Here is a 20,836-nt window from a genome sequence, read left to right on the forward strand (position 1 = left end):
AGTTAAACAGAGAATTACTGGCCTGAAACTGAGGATGAAATAGTTCATACTTTAAAGGAAAAAAATTTTTGTAGTGTAACTGGGAAATACTAATCTCGCCTATATCACTTTATTTTGTTCACAAAGAAACTTTGACAAAAAATGTCAAACATCTTGCTGAAAGCCATATGTAATGCAATAGCCCCTGCCTCTTTTCCATTTTATGTCTTCTAATATTAGCTAAAGGAATCATAATCACCTCAAGGAATTTAACTAAGTTACTGGTCCAATTAGCCTGATTCTCATCCATTATGATACACTGGAATACAAGGGGTTCCTGAAAGGAACACTACCCACTAAAGTACTCAAAAGAAAATATATGTTTCTCCTAGACTACTGACAGTTAAATCTAGGTAAGTATAAGGACATTCAAATACCTCAGAAGTCCAGGAATGATTGGTCAGATATGTTATATGATAACAATAATAAAAATTACTAAGGGAATAAACATTAAGTATTCCCTATATGCCAGGTACTTCATGAATATTATTTCATTTGATCTTTACAATAATGTTGGGAAGAAAGTGAAGAAGCTGAGGCAGACGGAGGTTAAGTGATTTGCCAAGAGCCACAAAGCTAGTTGTTATCTTAGTAGTAAAGTGATGCTTATAAGTTATTATTTCATAAAAAAAATTCATCCCTGTGAGTCTTTTGTGCTTAGTATTAAAAAAAAATTCCAAGAGTACAGTCTGTATTACATATCCACACTGTGCATTAAGTACCGCAATTGTTTCTTTTGGGGAGATCCTTGACAAAAGCCAGATCTAAACTTTAAATTATTTTCCCAAGAGATGCAGAGTGAGGGCATAAAGAATCAGGAATAATGAGTCTCACCTTCTCTTTGAAGGCCTGGATCCCCCAAGACTATAACTGGACCAAGAACATGAGTCTAGAGTGAGAAATGTTCCCTCAGAGGGGGAGTTAGGTACCCTAGCACCTATTGGCTCAGCAACATTTCTGGGCTGTTCTACTTGCCTGGAATGAAAGGCCTCTTCCTTTCAAAGCCTATCATTAGTATTTCTGGAGGTTTCTTTTCCTCTTATCTGCAGGGAGGTGTGAGCTGCTGCTGCCATTATGGAAAGAAACAATGGAGGCTGAAGGAGGGCCAAATTGGAGGCAGCAGCCAGGGAATTAGCGACCCTGGGTATGCTATCATCGTTGGCCTTTTTGACTTGGCACTTTCTGGCCACTCTGCCTCTATCTCCCGAGGCCCCAATCAGGCATCAGCTCTGTCCCAGACCAGCCAATACCTACCCCTTACTTCCTTCCCATTCCCAGGGGATCTTGGAAGAGGAGAATACCCCTTCCCTCATGTTCTCTCATCCTCCTCACCCAGCTCAGTCCCCATTTTCTTTTGCCAACCATCCACACAATTCATCGGCACCAACAAAGCACCACATTGGTGATACAAACAAAAGCAAAAACAAAGACTGTTTTCACAGAGTATGTTGTCTGAAGGAGAAGACGACAGGACAGCAACTCTGTACAAACAAGATAACAAAACAGCGATAAACAGAGGGCATCTTAGAGGGAGGTCCTTAATAGAACTAGTATTAAGAAGACTTGACAAAGGTCTCTTGCAGAAGGTTGGACTTTAGTTGAGATGTGAAGGAAGCCAGGAGGCAGAGACAAGGAGGGAGCGAGAGTAATAAGTAAAATAAGTCAGTGTGCAAAAGGACAGGGGGACAAGGGTCACTGTATTGCAGAGAATGTGGACTGAGGATAAGGTAATTAGAATGCTGCAAGGGCAAGAAGTGAGGTAATAAGGGATTTAAAAGCCAAACAGATTTTATATTTGTCTGTGGAGGTAAAGGGGAACCACAGAATTTTACCAAATAGGGAGATGAAAGGGTTAGACCTTTATCTTAGGAAGACCTAAAAGAGCCTGCACTAAGGTGACTAGTATTTAAAAAGAGGCACATAAAAAATGTAATGAAGATAGAAATGACAGGACTTGACAAGAGACTGAATATTAAGAGTAATAAGTAAAGATAACACTTAGCTTATAAATCAGGATGATTGGAAAAATGATAGCATTGTGGACAGTAACAGAGAAGGGAGGACATGGGGAAGAGGTTTTTTAGGGCAAGATAATGAGGTCAGTTTTGGATATGATGAAATTAATATGGCCATGGGGCATCCATGGGAGATGTCTCCTAGGCAGCTGGAGATGTGAGGCTGTAGGTTAGGAGAGAAGTGTATTTTGAAAATAAAAAGCTTTAAAAAAAATAAATTAAAATTTCTAGTTACATAGAAAGGGGATAGTAATAATAATGATGATGATGATGAAAGCATTTATTCACAATGTTGTTGTAAGGATCAAATGAGAAAACATATTAAAGTACTTTGTAAGCTTGTAAAATATGCTAGTGATTATTATTGTTAGACTGCATCTTTTCAGTCATGAGAGTTTCTTTTCCTCTGGAATAAATTGAATTCTTGACCACTTTTCCTGTTATGTTCTCCAAGCCAAAATTACCCTTTTGAATTATTCCCCCTTCTTTTTGCCTCAGAGATAATTTGTAAGGTATTATTAGAATTTCATTTTTGAGAGCTTTCATCAGCACTGATCTCTTCCTTTAACTTTCTGCAACCCACATTTTAAAATGTGACTGGTTTTCTCCTCTTTGATCATTCAAACTCTGGGGAAGGCCACTTTTCTCCTGACCTTCATGCCACCTCTATTCCATCTATCAGTTCTTTAATCAAAATTAAATGCTACTTTCAATCTAAGCAATGAAATTGTCAGTAAACAAAGCTAAAAGCGATTGTACTCCCAACAACAACCTCTCCAACACTGTACCTCATACGTGGGGTCAATGTAGTGACTGACATGACAGACTGTGATTCCCATCACATACTTCCACAGAGAAGTCATTGCCAGCTCTTTCTCCTTGTGCCCCCAGTCTTATGTTTCCAGGTTTCTATCTTTACTCATGCCCAAAGATAAGGAAAGCAAGATGATATAGTGGAAAAAGCAGCGGGATCTGGGCCACAGGATCCTAGTTTGAGTCACAGCTCTGCCATTTGTTACTTTGGGCAAATCATGCCTTCTATGAGCCTGTTTCCTCACCTGTAAAATGATTCCCAAGTATTCAGTCTTATGAAAACCAGCCAGTTTTTATATTTTTTGACAAATATGGCTAATGCAAACCCTCCTATTAGATTTGTCTTTTTTTTACACCCACAGCCCCCACTTTCTCAGCTTCAATTTGTTTTCCAACTCCTTGAAATCTGATTTCTTTCCTCACTATGTGCCTTATAATGCTCTCTTCAAGATCACCCAAGAACTCATTTTATTATGCAATACTATGGCCATTTCTTGGCCTTTCCCCTTTTCATGTCTATGGCAACTGGTGCCGTGATCTCTCCCTTCCTCAGATTCTGTGGCAACCCTCTGTCACCATTCATTCTTCTCTTTGCTGGGCCATTATGTCTCTATTATCTCATTCTCCTAACATCACAACCTGAGGATCATCTTTGACGCCTTACTCTCTCACCCTACATATCTAAAGTTATTAAGTCCTGTGAGTTCTTCAATTCTTTCTCACTCTCTCTCTCTCGTTTTGGAACCTCCCTTCAACACTTCTTATTTGTGTCATATCTTTCAAGAGATCCGCATGTAAGGTACCACAGTGGAGGAAATGGAGTTTATTCGTTCCAACCTTATCTCCTGGATCTGGCCTCAGTTTCCCATGGGAGTCCTTTTTCTGCTAAGATTTACTAAGAAGATGCTATGCTCTGAGCACAGCAAAACTGCAATGGCTCAAAAGAAGCATAAGATTAACAAATTAAAAGACATTTCCACTCCAAATGTTAAATATAGACTAGAACCTGATTTGTGATAGAGCATTCTGAGCTCAGGCAGATCAGATCAGCCAGTCAGTCATAATGTACCTTGACTCCAACATAATGATGCCATTTTGGTCCTTTTCCAGCATGAACAACAACCACCAATTTACTCTCCAAAAATCTTCCTCTTAATTATTTTAGATTTCTCTAGAATCATCTAGACTTGTTTAATTTTAGTTACTGTGACACAGCAGGGAAATGTCAGTTCTGCCAGAGGAGTCATCTAAAATAATAACTTTGTGTGTCCAAAAGTAATATAAAACTTTTTTTTTTTTAAAGAGACAAAAAAATAGCATGGTGCATAGAGTATTGGGCCTCTATCAGGTATCCTTGAATTCAAATCCATTTATGGTTAGCCAAATACTTTACAAAGATCTCATTTTATCTTCTCAACAATTCTGGAAGGTAGGTGCTGTTATTGTTTCCCTTTCACCAATTAAGAAACTGAGGCTGAAGGACATTAAGTGACTTGCCCACAGTCACACAACTAGTTAAGTTTAAGAATTCAAATCTTTATGACTCCAAATATGGCATTCTATATAATGCAACACTGAGATTCCTCATATGCTTGTATCTGGCTCTTTTGAGGCAGGGACTGTCTTATTTCTTTATTTGTACCCTAAGCACCTAGAAGCACTTGAATGACACAGTAGAAAAAGGCATGGAGTCAGAAAGACTCACTTCTTGGGTTCAAATCTGGCCTTAGACACTTACTAGCGTCTGACCCAGAGTAAGTGACTTAATCCTGTTGTTTCAGTTTCCTCATCTGTAAAATGAGCTGGAGAAGGAAAAGGCAAACCATTGCAGTATCTTTGTCAAGAAAATATCAAATGGGAAGTGAAGAGTCGGACACAACTGAAAACAACTACCATCCTGAATACCTGTATGCAGGGCCTGGCACTGAATAGTTACAAACATGTTTGTAGAAAGATTTTTGAAAAGGTGCATTTTTTCTTTTCCACCTTAAAGTTTTGAATCCCAATTCTTTTAAAGTAACTTTTGTTTCTTGGGCAGATTCACTTTTTTACTGTTTAGAATAAAATTCATACTTCTTACTTTAGCAACAGAAGACAAGCTAAAGCCTTGCCTACCTCTGTATTCTTGGCCATTGTTAGTTCCTGAAATGAACCATCTACTCAAACCGAGTTCATCCACAGGAGCACAAGCTTCCTTCGCTCATACTTGTCCTTGAGTCTGAAATGCCAAAGATCTTTGGTTTCTGTGTAGGTCCTATCCTTTCTTCAAGACCTCGATCAGTTCTAGGATTGTTTCCATGAACCTTTTGCTCAACAGGTCAGTTTCTTGCCCCCCTTTATGTGAAATCTATATCATTTTCATCTGGACCACTTATATACAACTGTACTATAAACACCAAGAGATCAGAGATATAGCAGATATTCTTTGTATTTCCACTGTCAAATGATGTGCTTGATAACAAGTTCTTCTGGGTCATTATTTTTTTCATTTGAAACAATCTTTTAAAAGGTTTTTCTTTTTTGCTTTACGCAATGGCTTCTGCTTCATTTTGGCTTTCCAAACATGTTACCTTAAAATTCTTACTTTTTGTTTCTTTGTTGATTTGTATTTTGCTTTTTGATAGTTTTTGTTATAGGCACTTCAGATGTTTATTGAATAAGTATGATTTCAGGATTTTCACTTATTTCCATTTCTGGTCTAAATGGAGAAGTAAAGTAAGCCTCAAGGTTGCACATGACATAATGGTACTTAATGATCCAATAGACATGAGAGCAAAAATCATTAAGTATCACCATGTCATGTTCTACCAAAGACCAAATCAAAGCATTAAAATATCATTTTAAATAAATTAATATTAAACTATGATCAATAGCAACATTGAAACTTTTATTTCAAGAGTGTTCTCTATTCTCTCCAAGAAGTTGATTAAATTGTATGCTCCATTATTTGCTAATAAAGCAAAGAGTTGCCAAAAATATGGCACACAAAAAGAAAAGTGAAAAAAAAAATATATATCTTTCCAACCTTACCTTATGTGTTATCCATTCTCGTCCGTACTGATAGACGTTATTAGCTGCAGAATTGAGAGCTCTTTGAACTACCTGAGCTTCAGGAAGCCAACTGAGATTTTAAAAGAAAAAAAAAAAAAGGACACAGATTAAAGAATATTTAAAATAAATATCAGATAATTATCACAGTCATGAATGTACATAGTAAACTACTTCAGGGATGGGAATGAAGCTTTATCTCTTCTTTTTTTTTTTTTTATTATAGCTTTTTATTTACAAGTTATATGCATGGGTAATTTTACAGCACTGACAATTGCCAAACCTTTTGTTCCAATTTTCCCCCTCCTTCCTCCCACCCCCTCCCCTACTGGTTGACCAATACATGTTAAATATGTTAAAGTATAAATTAAATACAATATAAGTATACATGTTCAAACAGTCATTTTGCTGTACAAAAATAATTGGACTCTGAAATAGTGTACAATTAGCCTGTGAAAGAAATAAAAAATGCAGGCAGACAAAAATATAGGGATTGGGAATTCTATGTAATGGTTCTTAGTCATCTCCCAGAGTTCTTTCGCTGGGTGTAAGCTTTATCTCTTTTAACCCTATCTCGTAGATTTGGCCTAAATTCTTTATAGGGGTCTTCTGCCCTCCAAGATTTACTTTTCTCTCTCCAAGAATTTCTACTTTAGCTGTCTTTAGATTTTTTTATGGTCACTTAGACTTGTTTAATTTTACTTATTGAGACAGATTAGGGAGATATAAATTCTGCCAGAGAATTTATTTTGAATAATAACTGTATTGGGGAAAGAAATAAAATAAAATATCGATCTCCCCCCCCCTTTTCCCTCTTTTTCTTTAGCGACAACAAGATGGCACAGTGGATAGAGTGCTAGGTTGGGAAATGGACACCTTGAGTTTAAATCTACTTTAGATACCAGTCTTGTGATCTTGGGCAAGTACTTCATTTAATCTGTTTGACTCCATTTTCTCAACTGTACGGAATAATAATGGTTACCTACCTCCTATGATTGTTGTAAAGATCAAATGAGATAATATTTGTAAAGACATAGCATGGTGTCTAGCACATGTTAGAGGCTATATAAAGCTAAAGTAAATTTTGGATTATAAAATTTTTTTTAAATGAAGATAAGGTGGATACCTTATAAACTGGTAAGCATTTTTTATTCTCTCAAAAATTTTTTTAAACAAAGTAAAATCTTTTAAAATATTACCTTGAGTATGATATCAAATCATTTCAATTACCCTAAATTAATCGATAAGTATTCACACTCAAAAATGTGTTAGAAAAATGCCATTCCTGTGCCTTTTTAGTTTTTTAATTGGTGTGTCTTTCTGTAGATATCTGGGGCAGATGTTAGAAGACCTATTCTTATTCTTTTGAATAAGAGGGCATTAAAAGAACTGGGAGAGGAGTACGCAGAGACAGGAGCATTTAAGGAAATTTAATTCCAATAATAGGTGACAGGAATCTTGCAACAAAGTGACAGTATTAACCTGGAATTCATTGTTTTTGTTTTGTGAGAGGCCAGGGAGGAAGGAAGGGCTGGACCTGTGATTTCATTGGCATTGAGAACTTCAAATGAGAAAACCCTCTCTCTTAATACATTCTGGCATGAGTTCTGCAACCTACAGTCTTAGATTTATTCTGGGTCAGAGGTAGATGGAAGGCCAGCTTCGGTGTGAAGAATATCTGGATTTTAGTTCTACTTTTGACATATACTATCTTCACAGGCCACTGGGCAAATCATAAAACCTCAAAGTGCTCTAGGCTCTAAGCATGAAGCTGCAGACAGGATGTCAGCTGCCTTAGTAAAAAAGAGGTGAAATTTCAAGCCTAGGACCTGTCTTTGTCCCTTATGTTCAAAGTGAAAACATGTAGCGAGGTCTTCAATAACTACTAGCTTTAGAATGGATCACTTCTTACAAAGGAAGTAAAGATTTCCAAGGTCTCTGATATCTAGGAGAGAGCAATTTTTATCATTAAATTAGCCATTTCTACACAAAGCAGAGTCTATTCTACTCAGTTTTAAAAAAAAAGTCTTCTTATCAAGGGAGGAATGCCGAACCTCATTCACCATTCCTACTACTCTGGTCAAACCTCAGACTTCAGGAAGTGGCCTTACTTCGCCCATTCAGGGTGGTTGGCAACAGTCTCATTGATTAAGTTGCTTGTGACTTGAATCATATGTACACTCTCTTGATGCACCTAAGTTAGAAAGAAAGACTTTGAATGAAAAGAGAATAATGTTAAACTTTTTTAAATGAACAACTACTAGCAAAAAAGTTTCAACTTAGAATTGAGCTTGTATCAATCATTCAACAAATAAAAGGCAATGTGACATGAAACAGAGGGCTAATTTTGATGTCTGGAAAACCCCAACTCAAATTCTGCTTCTGACACAGGTGGGTGGGATAGCACTGAAAAATCATTTAATATCTCAGTGCCTTGGCAGCTCTGCAAGACTTAAATTTCAGAGAAGCTTTCTACTTCTAAAATAAAGGAAATTTAGATTTCTCTTTAATATGTCATTGTTTAGTCATGTTGCTGGCAGAGGTAAGAAGAGAGAACTCTGTTAATGTGCACAATCATTAATGATATTTCCTAAATGTGAGCTGCAACCTAGTAAATTTCTCCTTTTAAAGGGTTGAGAGAAGGATTCATATGCCATGTGCAACCCAATGAGAGCAATAAAGAAGATAGACATGGCAGCACTAGTCCCTTAATCCTAGGGTCCTCTTTTAAATCTGCCAATAGCAAGGGAGAGACATAAGGGTCAGAAGTTTGTGGGTGCATTTTGTGTGAGGCTCAGCAAGGAAAAAAGCTAGATTACAGCCAACTCTGGTCCCAAGAATCTAGATCTGAATAAAGACAGTAGGAAACAGAAAGCAACCAAACTAGGATAAGAAAAGTCAGAGAGCATTTAAAAGCTATTTTAAATGTGATAATAATAAAAGTATTTAATGAATAAATACATAAATAAATTCAATTCAAACATTTACTAAGTGTCTACTATTATGTGTTGCTTACTTTTCTGGTTCAAATTAAAGTAACACTTAGGAATATGCTGATAGCAGTATCTGTGTTACTGTAAATAGTAGTCATCTTCTGATGCTAATTCCAAATAAAATTTTAAGTACAATACCTTTGCTGTAAGGAGTAGAGCCAGAAGAAGGGTCCCTATTACTAGCAAAAATATGATGAAAATGCTGATTATTTTATCTAGCATTTTCTCCAACCATATGATCATCTGTGGGGAAAAAAAAGAAAAAAAAGGATGGAAAACAGGATTTACAAAATTATGTTCTATCGAATTTTGTTTATTTATTCAAATGCAAGACAGACCCCATATTCTTGGCAATACAAAATATGGCATTTGAAAAAATGTTAAAATGTAAGCAATTCTACAAATTAAGTTATTATATATACACCACAGAATTTATGTTGTAAATCCTCCTAACATTCACAAAAAAATCTGCCAAGTAAAATTTGGTACATTTAATTTCCAAGTTTAGCTTTTTATTAACACCTGTAAATCCTGTCTTCCACTTTAATGATTAAATTTTTTTTTTTAATTTTGTGACGCAATTGGGGTTAAGTAACTTACCTAGAGCCACACAATTAAGAACTATTAATTGTCTGAAGCTGAATTTGAACTCAGGCCCTCCTAACTCCAGAGTAACCCTCATACAAACATTTTAAAAATAAACCTAAATCACCGCCAGGTTTTACTAAAGTTTAATTTAAAGAAAATTATATTAAAGAATATTTTTAGTACTAAAATCATGTCTAACCAGTGAAGAGTACAGAATTATTATCTATACTACCTGTAATAGTTGTCTTAAATTAATACAAAGAAATTAAAAGCAACAGGTTCAATGTGGAAACATCTTTTTTAAAGATCTGATTTATTAAAACTAAAAGAATTAATTTATTAAAATGTAGGAAAATCTGATTTATTAAAACCTAGGAATTTAATTATTGACCCGACTGAAAAATGTTTATTAAAAAAGGCTTTCACAAACTAAATGATTTTTCTTTTGGGTTAATGATTTCCTCCCTAATTGCTACTCATTGTGAAAAGCTAAACATACCTCAGTTTTCTGAAGTTTGCACAAAAATATACATTATTTGTTAAATGATTGTAAAAATATGGCAATGCCTTTACATGTAAAATTTCTGCCATTTATCCCACCAATTTTTTTTAATACATTGAGATCTTGTCTCTTTTTTTCACTAGAAAGGTTATTTAAGAACTAAAATTTTATAAGTGGTGGTTGCTAAAAAGTAACATTTTATTCCCTTCAGAGACTTATTTGCTGAGTAATTTTGCAAGTGAAAACTTTATTTTCCTTCCCCAAAAAAGATAATTAATATTTTAGAAAACAAGATAATTGTGCACAGAGAAGATGTAAGTTTTTTTCCTTAATAAAGGTAATAACTAGTAGTAATAACTAGCCAAAAAGGAGAAAGATTACATACTTCTGAATACTACATTGCTTTAATATTTACAAGTGAGCCAAAAGATTACATCAGTAATGATAGTAATGTTCCCTTTTCTATAGACTTATTATATTAATAATATTTAAATTATTTTATTTTCCCATAAGGCGTATATGGATGTCACCTAAGTTAAATATTGATAAAAAAGTATAATGAAATGTTTTTTCTAAAAATTCTGACAACAAAAAACCAGTAAAAAATAATTTCAATAATAATTATTAGAAAATTATTTATTAACTGGTTTCTAAGTTACCTTCCCCCATTTCTTCCATGTAATTATATACATAACTGAAGTTAAGTAGCTAGATCAAAACTAGATTTATCCTAGAGAATACAGTTTATCTTTAAATGTATTTTAATAAAGCTAATGATATTAAATCATGAGGATTAATTTCCAATGCATGCTGTCAAAACACTTAAGACAAAAGCAACTGTAGGATAATGAACAGACATTTAAGATATGGAAGGTCTTTTAAAAATATTCCAGAATTTGAAATTAATAAAAAAGAAAGTTAAACAACTTTATATAAAACTAAGCATTCTGAAATTGAAGAACTTATGCTATATCTTTATTCAATAAAGCAATGACTTTTTCTATTTTAAAAAGAACAGGCTAGACATTCCTAAACAGTTTTTTTAAAAATAACTTCATTGGGAATTATAAATGCTTATCTATAACAGAAAGTAAATGATCTATAAACAGCATAAATCCCAATTACTGATATTTTAAAATGTACATATTTATAAAATTCATAAAAACTCAATTTTTTATAATTTCCACTAAACCAATCTTAGCATTTAGACTGGATGAAAAAATTTTTTCTCTACCCCCTAGAAAAAAATCAACCAAGAGCCAGCAGAATAAAAAAGTAATAATTTGATTTACTCTTGTTTTTAAGACTTAGAAAACATTTTATTTGTATATTTTAAAACTTAAGAACAGGGTACATAAACTCTGTTTAATGAGTATGTGATTGATAAGCTATTCTTAGGCACAGGATAAATACCTAAGGCCCAGAAAGGGAAAACTCAAAAGGGGAAGAAGAGAATGAAAGTGTTACAAGATAGACGAACAAAAGGAATCCAAAAAATAAAAACTAAAATGGACAGAATGAATCATAGAAGGTTAGAAATGAAAAGGATCTTTGGGAAAAGACACAAAAATAACATCCAAATGCATTAAAATATTTATATCACCTCTTTTAGGTATGTATGGGAAAAGGTGAAGAACTTACAGATTCTAAAGTAGATCAAGCCTTATAGGCCTCAGTTTGGGCTTCTCTGGAGTCACGTGATTTTAGATAAGGCCTGGACTATGTGGTTGAAGAAGGTATATATCATCTTGTCTACTACATTCCACTGACCAACTAGAGGAACAGTAGATTTATGTGACCAATCACAACATATAGAGGGTGGGATTTTGGAAGTTCTTTGTCTGAAATGTATAAAAGCTGTAAGCATTTTCAAGGTTCTGGCCCTATCCTGCTGTGAAAGTTTGCTCACAGACCAGGATAGGGTCCGCTTCTGGAGATTCTAATAAATAATTCTGCTTTCTATGAGTGATCTCTGTAGTAGTCAATTTGGGTAGGTCTATTTGTCCCAAACAGGTAGGCAAAGAACTGAAAAGTAAGGGAGTTCTCTCATCAGCTGAAGAATGGCTAGTTTGGGAAGACATACACTGATGTAGACTGGATATAGCAGAACTAGGAAAACATGGTATAATGACTACATTATAAAAATCAACAATTTTGAAAAAATTGAAATCACTGATCAATGAAATGAATGCTATCCTTCTCCTAAGGAGAATAAATTATCTGCAATTTGATGAAAAGGTTGATTTTTTCCATGTTGAACAAAGTGAACAATGTATCACCAACAAGTGTTTATTAGATAAGCCCCTGCTATGTGTCAGGATTATATATAATCTCATTTTATGCCTTCATTTTTACAGAGAAAAAAACTAAGACTCAAAAAGGCTGAAAATGACAATAGAAAAAAATAGATGGATTTGGAGTTATGGACTTGGGTTCTATGAGTTAGAATCTGTGCTACAATGGACAAATCACTTCATCTCTCTGGGTCTCAATTTCTTCATTTAAAAAACAAGGGAGATGAACTTTGGTCCTTTTCAGCTCTAGGTCTGCAATCCTATGACTCACCAAATAGTAAATAGTGGTTAAATAGTAGCCATATCTTCTGATGCTAATTCCAAATAAAATGTTAAAGGGTTTTACAAAAATAGTCCTTTGAACTCTGGAAAAATCAAATTTAATTTTGTTCTATTTGGATCCTACTGGAAGTAACAAATTGTGGGAAAACAAAACAACTGCTGGGGGAAGGCAAACTAATCAGGAAAAAGGTTGAGTATGAGCTAAAAGTAAACATAAAATGAGTAAATTATTTAGTCCCACTTAGGACCAACTAGACAAAATATTATTTTATCCTCAAAATGTAATGCAGCTTTTGTTAAGTATAACCCATTTTGCCACTACTTTTGGATATTTTCATTCATTTTTTCAAACTGAAGATAATTTTGCCCTATAAATTTGCTTCATGGTATACACAAAAGGGGAGAGTTGTCATTTTGGATAGTTTTTAAAAATGACTAACTGGGCAGGTACTCAGAAGTAACTACTGATATAGACTAGAATGTCACAACTAATCTAGTCAAATTAACTGTGACATCCCTTCAAAACCACACAATTTAAATCAATTAAAGAAAAATCCTCTGCTTTAGAATTATAGAAACAACTTCTTTTCAAGTTATACCATAAAGGTAAATACTTTTTAAAAATGCCATTTAACTACATATAAATATGGAGAAGAATTCCCACAACTTTTACAAAAAATGAAACTTCAATGTTTATTTAAATTGGGAAAGAGAAAGATTGCTTTTTTGGGCAGATTCCAGGCATAGGCCAATATTGCCATAATAAATTATAAATTAAATATTTTTACTACCTAAACAAACTTTAGAAGTTGAGGTGCTCATGATATCTTCACTTTTACTTTATTTTTTAACCAAATATATTCTTATCTTGCAGTTAAAAGGAATACTGTCAGTGACTAATGTGTCTATCCTAGAACCTAATAAAGAATTTCCAAAAAAGTGTATTACAATTATGCTATATTTATCTAAAATAATACATCTCAGTTATTGGAGTGGATTGGATAAAATTAGATTCTGCAACACCAACTACCTGCTGGCCATTTCAAATGGTGTATCTCAACTTCAGTGTGTTTTAAACATCTCTATTTCTCTCCAGTCACACCCCAAGAGAATCCATCAATCTAACCAAACTGATCTTTCTTCTAAACTTTCCTATTTCTGTCAAAAATAACTTGCAAAGTAGCAGTCGTACCTACCTGTGACCCAGGTTTGCGGTCCTGGTGTCATTTGTGAATCCTCATTCTTCCTTAGTCTACGTAACTAATCAATCAGAAAACATTTATTAAATGTCTACAATGTGCCAAGCATTGTGTGAAGCACTGGGAATATAAAGAAAGGTCTCTGCCCTCAAAGAGAATGTAGGGGTAATACATAAAAACAACCATGAACACAATGTAAACAGATAAAAGATAGTAAGATTAAAAATGATCAGAAAAGACTTCTTGCCAAATGTGGAATTTGAGTTGAGACCTGAAAGAATCCAGGAGTCAGAGATGAGGAGGGAGAAAATTCCAGGCAAGGAAAACAGCCAGGAAAAATGCTTCCAGTTGGGAGATGTCCAGTGTGAGCAATAGAAAGCCTGGGTCACTGGATCACAAAATTTGTGGAGGCGAGTAAAGTGTAAGAAGACTAGAAAGGTGGGAAAGGGCTTTAAGAAGGATTTTTTAAGCTATAGGATTTTATATTTGATCCAGGAGATAATAGGGAGCTACACTCAAGGAACTGGGGTGATAACATGTATGCATATAAATACACACAGAATAAATACAAAATAGTTGGGGAGGGGAAGGCAGTTCTTGTGACTGGAACTCCCAAGAAAGGAGAGTATGAGCTTTGGCTTGAAGGCAGAGAGATTCTATGAGATGGAGTGAGGCTTTCCAAGCAGAGTAGACTGAGAGTGCAAAGGTAAAGAGAGAAGGAAAGAGCTCCTCTGTAGGAAGAATAGAAAGAAGACCAGTCTGGTTCAACAGCAACTATGGAAAGGGAAAAAGCAAGTAAAGAGGCTGGAAAGTCTGTGGAGGTCTTTTTTAAAAAGCTAAACAATAGATTATGGTAAATGAACATGTGGGATGTAATTATTATTATTATTTTGCTGAGGCAATTGCCCAAGGTCACACAGCTAGGAAGTATTAAGTGTCTGAGGCCACATTTGAGTTCAGGTCTTCCTGACTTCAGGGCTGGGGCTCTATCCACTGCACCCCCTAACTGCCCCCAAGGGATATTATTTGTACCAAAAGAAATGATGAAAAGGATGGTTTTAGAGCAAACTGGAGAGATTTGAATGAAATGATACAATGAAGTGAGCAGAATCCCTAAAGACAAACAACTGTCTCTTTGCCTTTGCACTGGCCTTTCCTCATCCCTGACATGCACTCACCTTCAAATTCCTTAATTCTTTTCAAGATCCAGCTGAAACATCACCTCCTCTGTGAAGCTTTTCCTGATGCCCTCCAGATAATAGTACCCTCCTTTCTAATCTATTTTAGATGGGGCACAATTACTAAATGTATAACTAGAAGCTCTGGATTAAAATGTGTCCCTGATGCTAATTCCCTGTTTGATCTTGAGCTAATCATCTGACTTTACTGGGTCTCAGTTTCCTTAACTCTGACATGAGGAAATTGTACTAGATAGCCTCTGAAGACTTTATTGGAACTAAATAGATGATCCTGTGGTTCCTGTTGCCTTGTCAATAAACTATATTCTTTGAGGGCAGAAACTCTTTAATTTTTGTCTTTTGTATACCCAATATTTGGCATACAGCACATAGCAAGCATTTAATAAAGCAACTATGTAATTAAAAAAAAATAACATCAACAGAAGGGCTTGTTTCCTTTCCAGTAAATGTTGTTTAATATTTTTAATGTATTCCCAATTTGTGAACCATTTTATGGATGTGAGCTCCTGGCTGGTCATGACAAAGCAAAGAATTCTAAAGCTCATTAGAGATGGGGATTTTATCACATCTCTAATTTTTAAAAAATTATCATGAACATTATGACAATTTTTATATTTTATGACCTTCCATAGCTTATACAAAAAATTATGGTGACAGTTGGGAATTCTGAAGGAAACAGACTTGAAAAGCAAGTTAGGGAAAAAAACCCAATGCATTATTAGTATCAACCAATATGTGTATTTATTTACCTTCTTATTAAGCCAATGCCAGAGCTTGGAGATTGGAAGGAAGAGGGAAAATGAAAAGAGAAGAACAGTAGAAGATTATTAGAGAATGCAATGGAGGGAATAGATAAAGAAATTTGTCCAAAACATAAGAATATAATTGTTCCTGAACAAAGAGAAACTAAGAACGAATAAAAAAAAGTAGAGAAATTTTTAATTCAATATTTTCATGTCCAAAAATCCACAACATTCCACTAAGTGAATGTTGACAGTAAAATGTTGCTAGTACAATTAAATATTTTTAAAGGCATAAATGAAATATTTGAAGATTTTTCTTTTTATCAATTAGATTAAAATTCCAAAGATTAGATTTACATTTGTGAAGGTCATTTTTATAAGTAATAAATCAAAATAATCCAAGAAATTTATGAACTGATAATTATATACTGTTTTTAAAGCATTTCTACAAGTACAGATATGCTTCAACCTGTTCTGTATTATGAATAATAATTTCATGCATTTAAAAAACCTAAATGAATCTAAATAATGCTACTTTGGTTCCCATAGCACTGGCTGGAAGATAAGGGAATAGGAAAGCATTTCAGGAATGCTTTTATAATAAATATGCAAAAGATATAATGTAAACTTAATTCATCAAAAATATTATGATACCTATGATACAAAACTTTCTAAAAACATCTGAAGAGGTGAAGAAGGAAATCTGAGTATTGCTGGGTATTAATAACTTCAAATCTGGAGTCACTGCTAAGATTAAATCTACATAAATATTCATGAAAAGTGAAGTAAATAATGAATTTTGAGTGGTATAATAATCAAATGTGTTAAGCGTGTTCAGTGTTGACTGAAGTAATTTGAATCTTGAATACATGCACTTCATATAATGAAAAGCGTTTACTTATGTGCCTAACAATGAACAAAAATGTTAAAAATTAGATAAATTTGTTTTAAATCAGATAATTTATATATTTCTACTGTATTTAATGACAGACTTCCTCCTGGTTAAAAATAACCCACAAATAGATGCAAAAATTAAAAACTTAATTTATAGATAAGTTAATTCCCAATTATCTGAATATGTTTTGATTTAAAAGACAATAATATACTCTTTTAATATGTTACAAATGAAGACGTAATATGAATAATAATGATGATGATGATGATGATGATATAAACATAGTATTGTCTGTTTACAAATGCTAGCTTTATAACAAGTCTGTCAGGAAGTCTTTGTAAGCATTATTATTCTCATTTTCAAATGCATAAAATGAGGTTCAAAAAGATTAAGAGCATAAAATTAAGAGTCAGGAAACTTGGCTGTGAGTCTCAGCTATGACATGATCTACTTGGGAATAAAAGTCCAGCACCCTAAACTTCTGTTTCTTCTTCTGTGTTTGAAAGTGAAAAATAATTAGGGAATAGGATGAGATTATCTTTCAGCTAGGAATATGAATCAAGAATCTTTTCAGTGTCACAGAATAGGAGGTAAACAGGACAAGTCTTCTGACTCCAATTCCCACACTTTTTCCGTTACACGTAATGTTTTTCCTTAAAAGGTGCAACATGGACCTTTAAAAATGATTCCTATGTCTATTTCTGAGCTTTAAAGAAAAGATATTAGGAGTTTATCACAGAAACAAGACTGAACTTTTGCAGGAAAGAAAATGAAAATAGGCCTTTTCTGGCTTGTGACTGATATAAAGTACTTCTCACAGAAGTCACATTCATCTGTAATTACTGACATTAAACATTCATATCATAACTCGATATTGGGTTTGCTATTCCCTTGTAAAGGAGATGCTCAATATATCCTAGGAGAAATTAAATGTAAAATCAATGACTACAAAAAAGAAAGCATTGATTCAACATTGAACTCATTTAACAATACTTCTGAAATTGTCTTTCTAGTAACAAAATATGTTATTTGAAATGTCTTTTAAAAAAATGATACTATAATAAACACACCCCACACTTGAAATAGCATACCTTACTATCAACTTTTAACATGAACTTTCCAAGCCCTATAATGGGCCATGGTGTGAGAGCTTCTTGCCGTTCCTTCAAAAACTTTTCCAGAACTTGCCACCAACCATAGCAACGTTTCTTTAAGAAGTTGACAACTCCAAAGTGTATAATAAGTTTTTTGAGTATCCAGACTGTAATCAAAAAAAAAAAAAATAAAAAAATAAAAAAGATTAAAAAAACTTTACTTAACTTTTATTCTAGAGATTACTGGAAAAATAAATGACTACATTCATGTACTTAATAGAATCTACTAAAATCATTTTATAGATTTCTATAATGTCTTTAGAACTACCCTAGATCAGAGACTCTAAAGGTGAAATCTATGAATTTATTTTTTAAATTGTGATTATATTTCAATATAATTGGCTTCCCTCCTAATCCTTTGTACTTTATTATATATATTTAAGAGCATTAGTCCAAGAATAGATTAATGACAGTAGAGCCTCATTGCAACAGAGTACTGGATTTTTTTTTTTTTTTTTTGCTGAGGCAATTGGGGTTAAGTGACTTGCCCAGGGTCACAGAGCTAGGAAGTGTTAAGTGTCTGAGGCTACACTGGAACTCAGGTCCTCCTGATTTCAGGGATGGTGCTCTATCCACTGCACCACCTAATTGCCCATAGAATACGGGAATTTAACTATGGAACCATGTATAGTAAAGCGTTTTGGTGACCTCAAAAATTCTTTCCAACTAAAATTCTATTTTCACATTATAAAAATCTTATGAATTTAAAGTGACAGCACTTTTATTCTGTGAAATGCAGTCTGCCAACAGAAATAGAAATCATAACAATCAGATAATTTTGGCAGCAATTAATACAAATCATGTAGTGGATAACCTTTGTTTACATGTATAAAGATGTTTTCTAAAAATCAGACTGATATAGACACAATTTTTACTGATATAGTGTGTAGGTTATTTGTTGATTATCCTATTCCTTATGCATAATATCATGTTGTACATAAGCATAAATAATCGGGCTTCTTTATGATTTCTAACATCCTGCACACTGAAAAATAGAGCAATAAACTATATAATGACCTGCAACAGGCACGGGAAGCAATTGGACAATCCACAAATTTAACCATATCTGAACTATAATGATAGCCCATACAAGGGTGACAAAGTAGACATCACTGGTTTTTTTCTTTCTGAGAAATGTTCCAAGCTCAGCCCTTTGTCTGTTCATAGTGGGAGATGGGGAGGATGCAGAAGAAGACGACGAAACTGGACCAGTAGGCTCTCCATCATTTGAGGTTTCTATGAATGGAACAAAATCAGATACTTGATTAATTTTGACTAAATTCCATTATGGGCAACTGGTCAACCTATTCCATTTTTAAGTTTTGAAAACATATATACATGTTATTCAAATCATAAAATAAAAGAATTCTAGTATTATGCTATACAAACCACAAAAGATAAATTTCTATTAGGTGTAGTAGACTGGCATAGTATTAGCATTTATAAACACCAAGCTTTTAATATTTGGCCTTATCTTTACTTGAAATGTTCTGTTTTGTTTCTGTCAAAACAAAAAAAAATCCTCATGGCATTTAGATCTGTTTATGTCACTAACAATGAAACTTTGAGCAACTTTCAAAATTTTCCTGGGTTTCAGTCTCTTCATTAGTAAAATAAAAAGGGTGGCCAAAATTATTTCTAAGATTCTATCATTCTGTGATTTTAGTAAACAATTTAAAGTAAACAAATTACTATACCTATAAAACATTTATTAATGGTTTAAAATGTCAATTTATCACATATAAATTTTCAAGTGGCTTATTCATTTCTTTAGAACATATGAATTTCTAAGTAGAGTATATTGTAATCCTGTTGTTAAGTCTTGCCTTCCAAACCATAGTGATAAGAATGTTTGGCTGAAGTAGTAATCAGGACTATAAACTTTTGACAAATCTGCCTCCAATATAAATGGAATCCCTAAAGATCTGTTTCCCATATAACATTCTATAGGTTTTTTTCTTAAACTTCATTTTAACTAATTACTTTTTAAGAGATAAAGGACCATAAAAATTTAATATAAAATTATTAAAAGTTTTCTTAAATTTAATACCTGTCATATCCCTTAGGACAAAGAGTGAAATATAATTAATGTTTTAAAATCAGCATTAAATTATAAAAAAACTTAATTCATTTACAGATCATACAATAAAACCATGCCTTATTTGAATGTGTCTGATTAGGGAAAATCTTTTTGGATAGAAGGATGTTTGTAATACCTTCACTTGTAACAATATTTTTACCATCTTTACACTTAAACTACTTAGAAATTTGAATTTTTTTTACTTAAAATCCAGATTTTTTTTTTTTACTTCAACCCTACTTTATGCAAAGCTTTGTGTTACTGAGAATAAAAAATAAAATGGCAATAATTTCTATCCTCATGGAGCTTCAACTTTACTTGAGAGTAGGGAATCATATAATGTATATGCATATAAGTAGAAATAAAGATATTATAAAAGGGAGAAAGTAATAACAAATGGAGGAGTAAATTATTTTCAGATGTTGGAGACTCCATATGTAAAGACATTAAAAGATTTAAGATTCCTATGGGATTCAGTAGTCATTTGAACGGTCTTAGGGAGATTCTGAAGATGACCCAGCAGGATAAGATGCCAAAAATTGAGATCCTTTCTCAACTAAACCTCCAACATTCCAGCCAACATTCCAACTCTACTGTGGAGAGCACTGGACTGGCCCCATTGTTCAAATGCCAAATTTAGCTTTGCCAAAAATAAAATTTTATGGAAAATTCACACAGGGCAAGTGATCAAATAGTGATCAGAAGAAGCAGTACAAAGATAGTCCAAGGTCTCTCTCAAGAACTTTAGAACTGATTGCACAATATGAGAAACCCTGGCACAGGATCACCCAGTATGGTATGCCCTCATTTAAACAAGGTGCTGTCCTCTACAGAGAAGGGACGAGTCTCAGAAGAAACTCCGAAATGTGCAAATTTAAAGAATCCACCCCAAATGTTCATATTGTCTGATTCCAAACTCATATTGTCTGATAAGTCAGAGCTGGACATGCTGCAACTTGACTCTACAAAGTGATGTCATTTTCGTCCTCTTC

At 33.7% G+C, this 20,836-nt stretch overlaps 1 protein-coding gene across 2 annotated transcripts in view; it reads right to left on the reverse strand.

Moving 5' to 3' along the window:
• TMEM245 (transmembrane protein 245) overlaps positions 1-20,836 on the reverse strand; it is a 98,340-nt gene that overhangs the window by 52,746 nt on the left and 24,758 nt on the right. The window contains exons 5-10 of one of the 2 annotated variants that reach the window (XM_051966966.1): positions 18,782-19,000; positions 17,702-17,871; positions 15,722-15,745; positions 9,047-9,151; positions 8,027-8,109; positions 5,898-5,988 (exon numbers count right to left, since the gene is read on the reverse strand). In XM_051966966.1, the coding sequence (XP_051822926.1) occupies positions 5,898-5,988; positions 8,027-8,109; positions 9,047-9,151; positions 15,722-15,745; positions 17,702-17,871; positions 18,782-19,000 (692 nt within the window). The remainder of the gene's footprint in view (positions 1-5,897; positions 5,989-8,026; positions 8,110-9,046; positions 9,152-15,721; positions 15,746-17,701; positions 17,872-18,781; positions 19,001-20,836) is intronic. The other variant, XM_051966974.1, reaches the window with a different exon arrangement.

This window comes from Antechinus flavipes, chromosome 1, assembly GCF_016432865.1.
Source record: "Antechinus flavipes isolate AdamAnt ecotype Samford, QLD, Australia chromosome 1, AdamAnt_v2, whole genome shotgun sequence".
Lineage (NCBI taxonomy): Eukaryota > Metazoa > Chordata > Mammalia > Dasyuromorphia > Dasyuridae > Antechinus > Antechinus flavipes.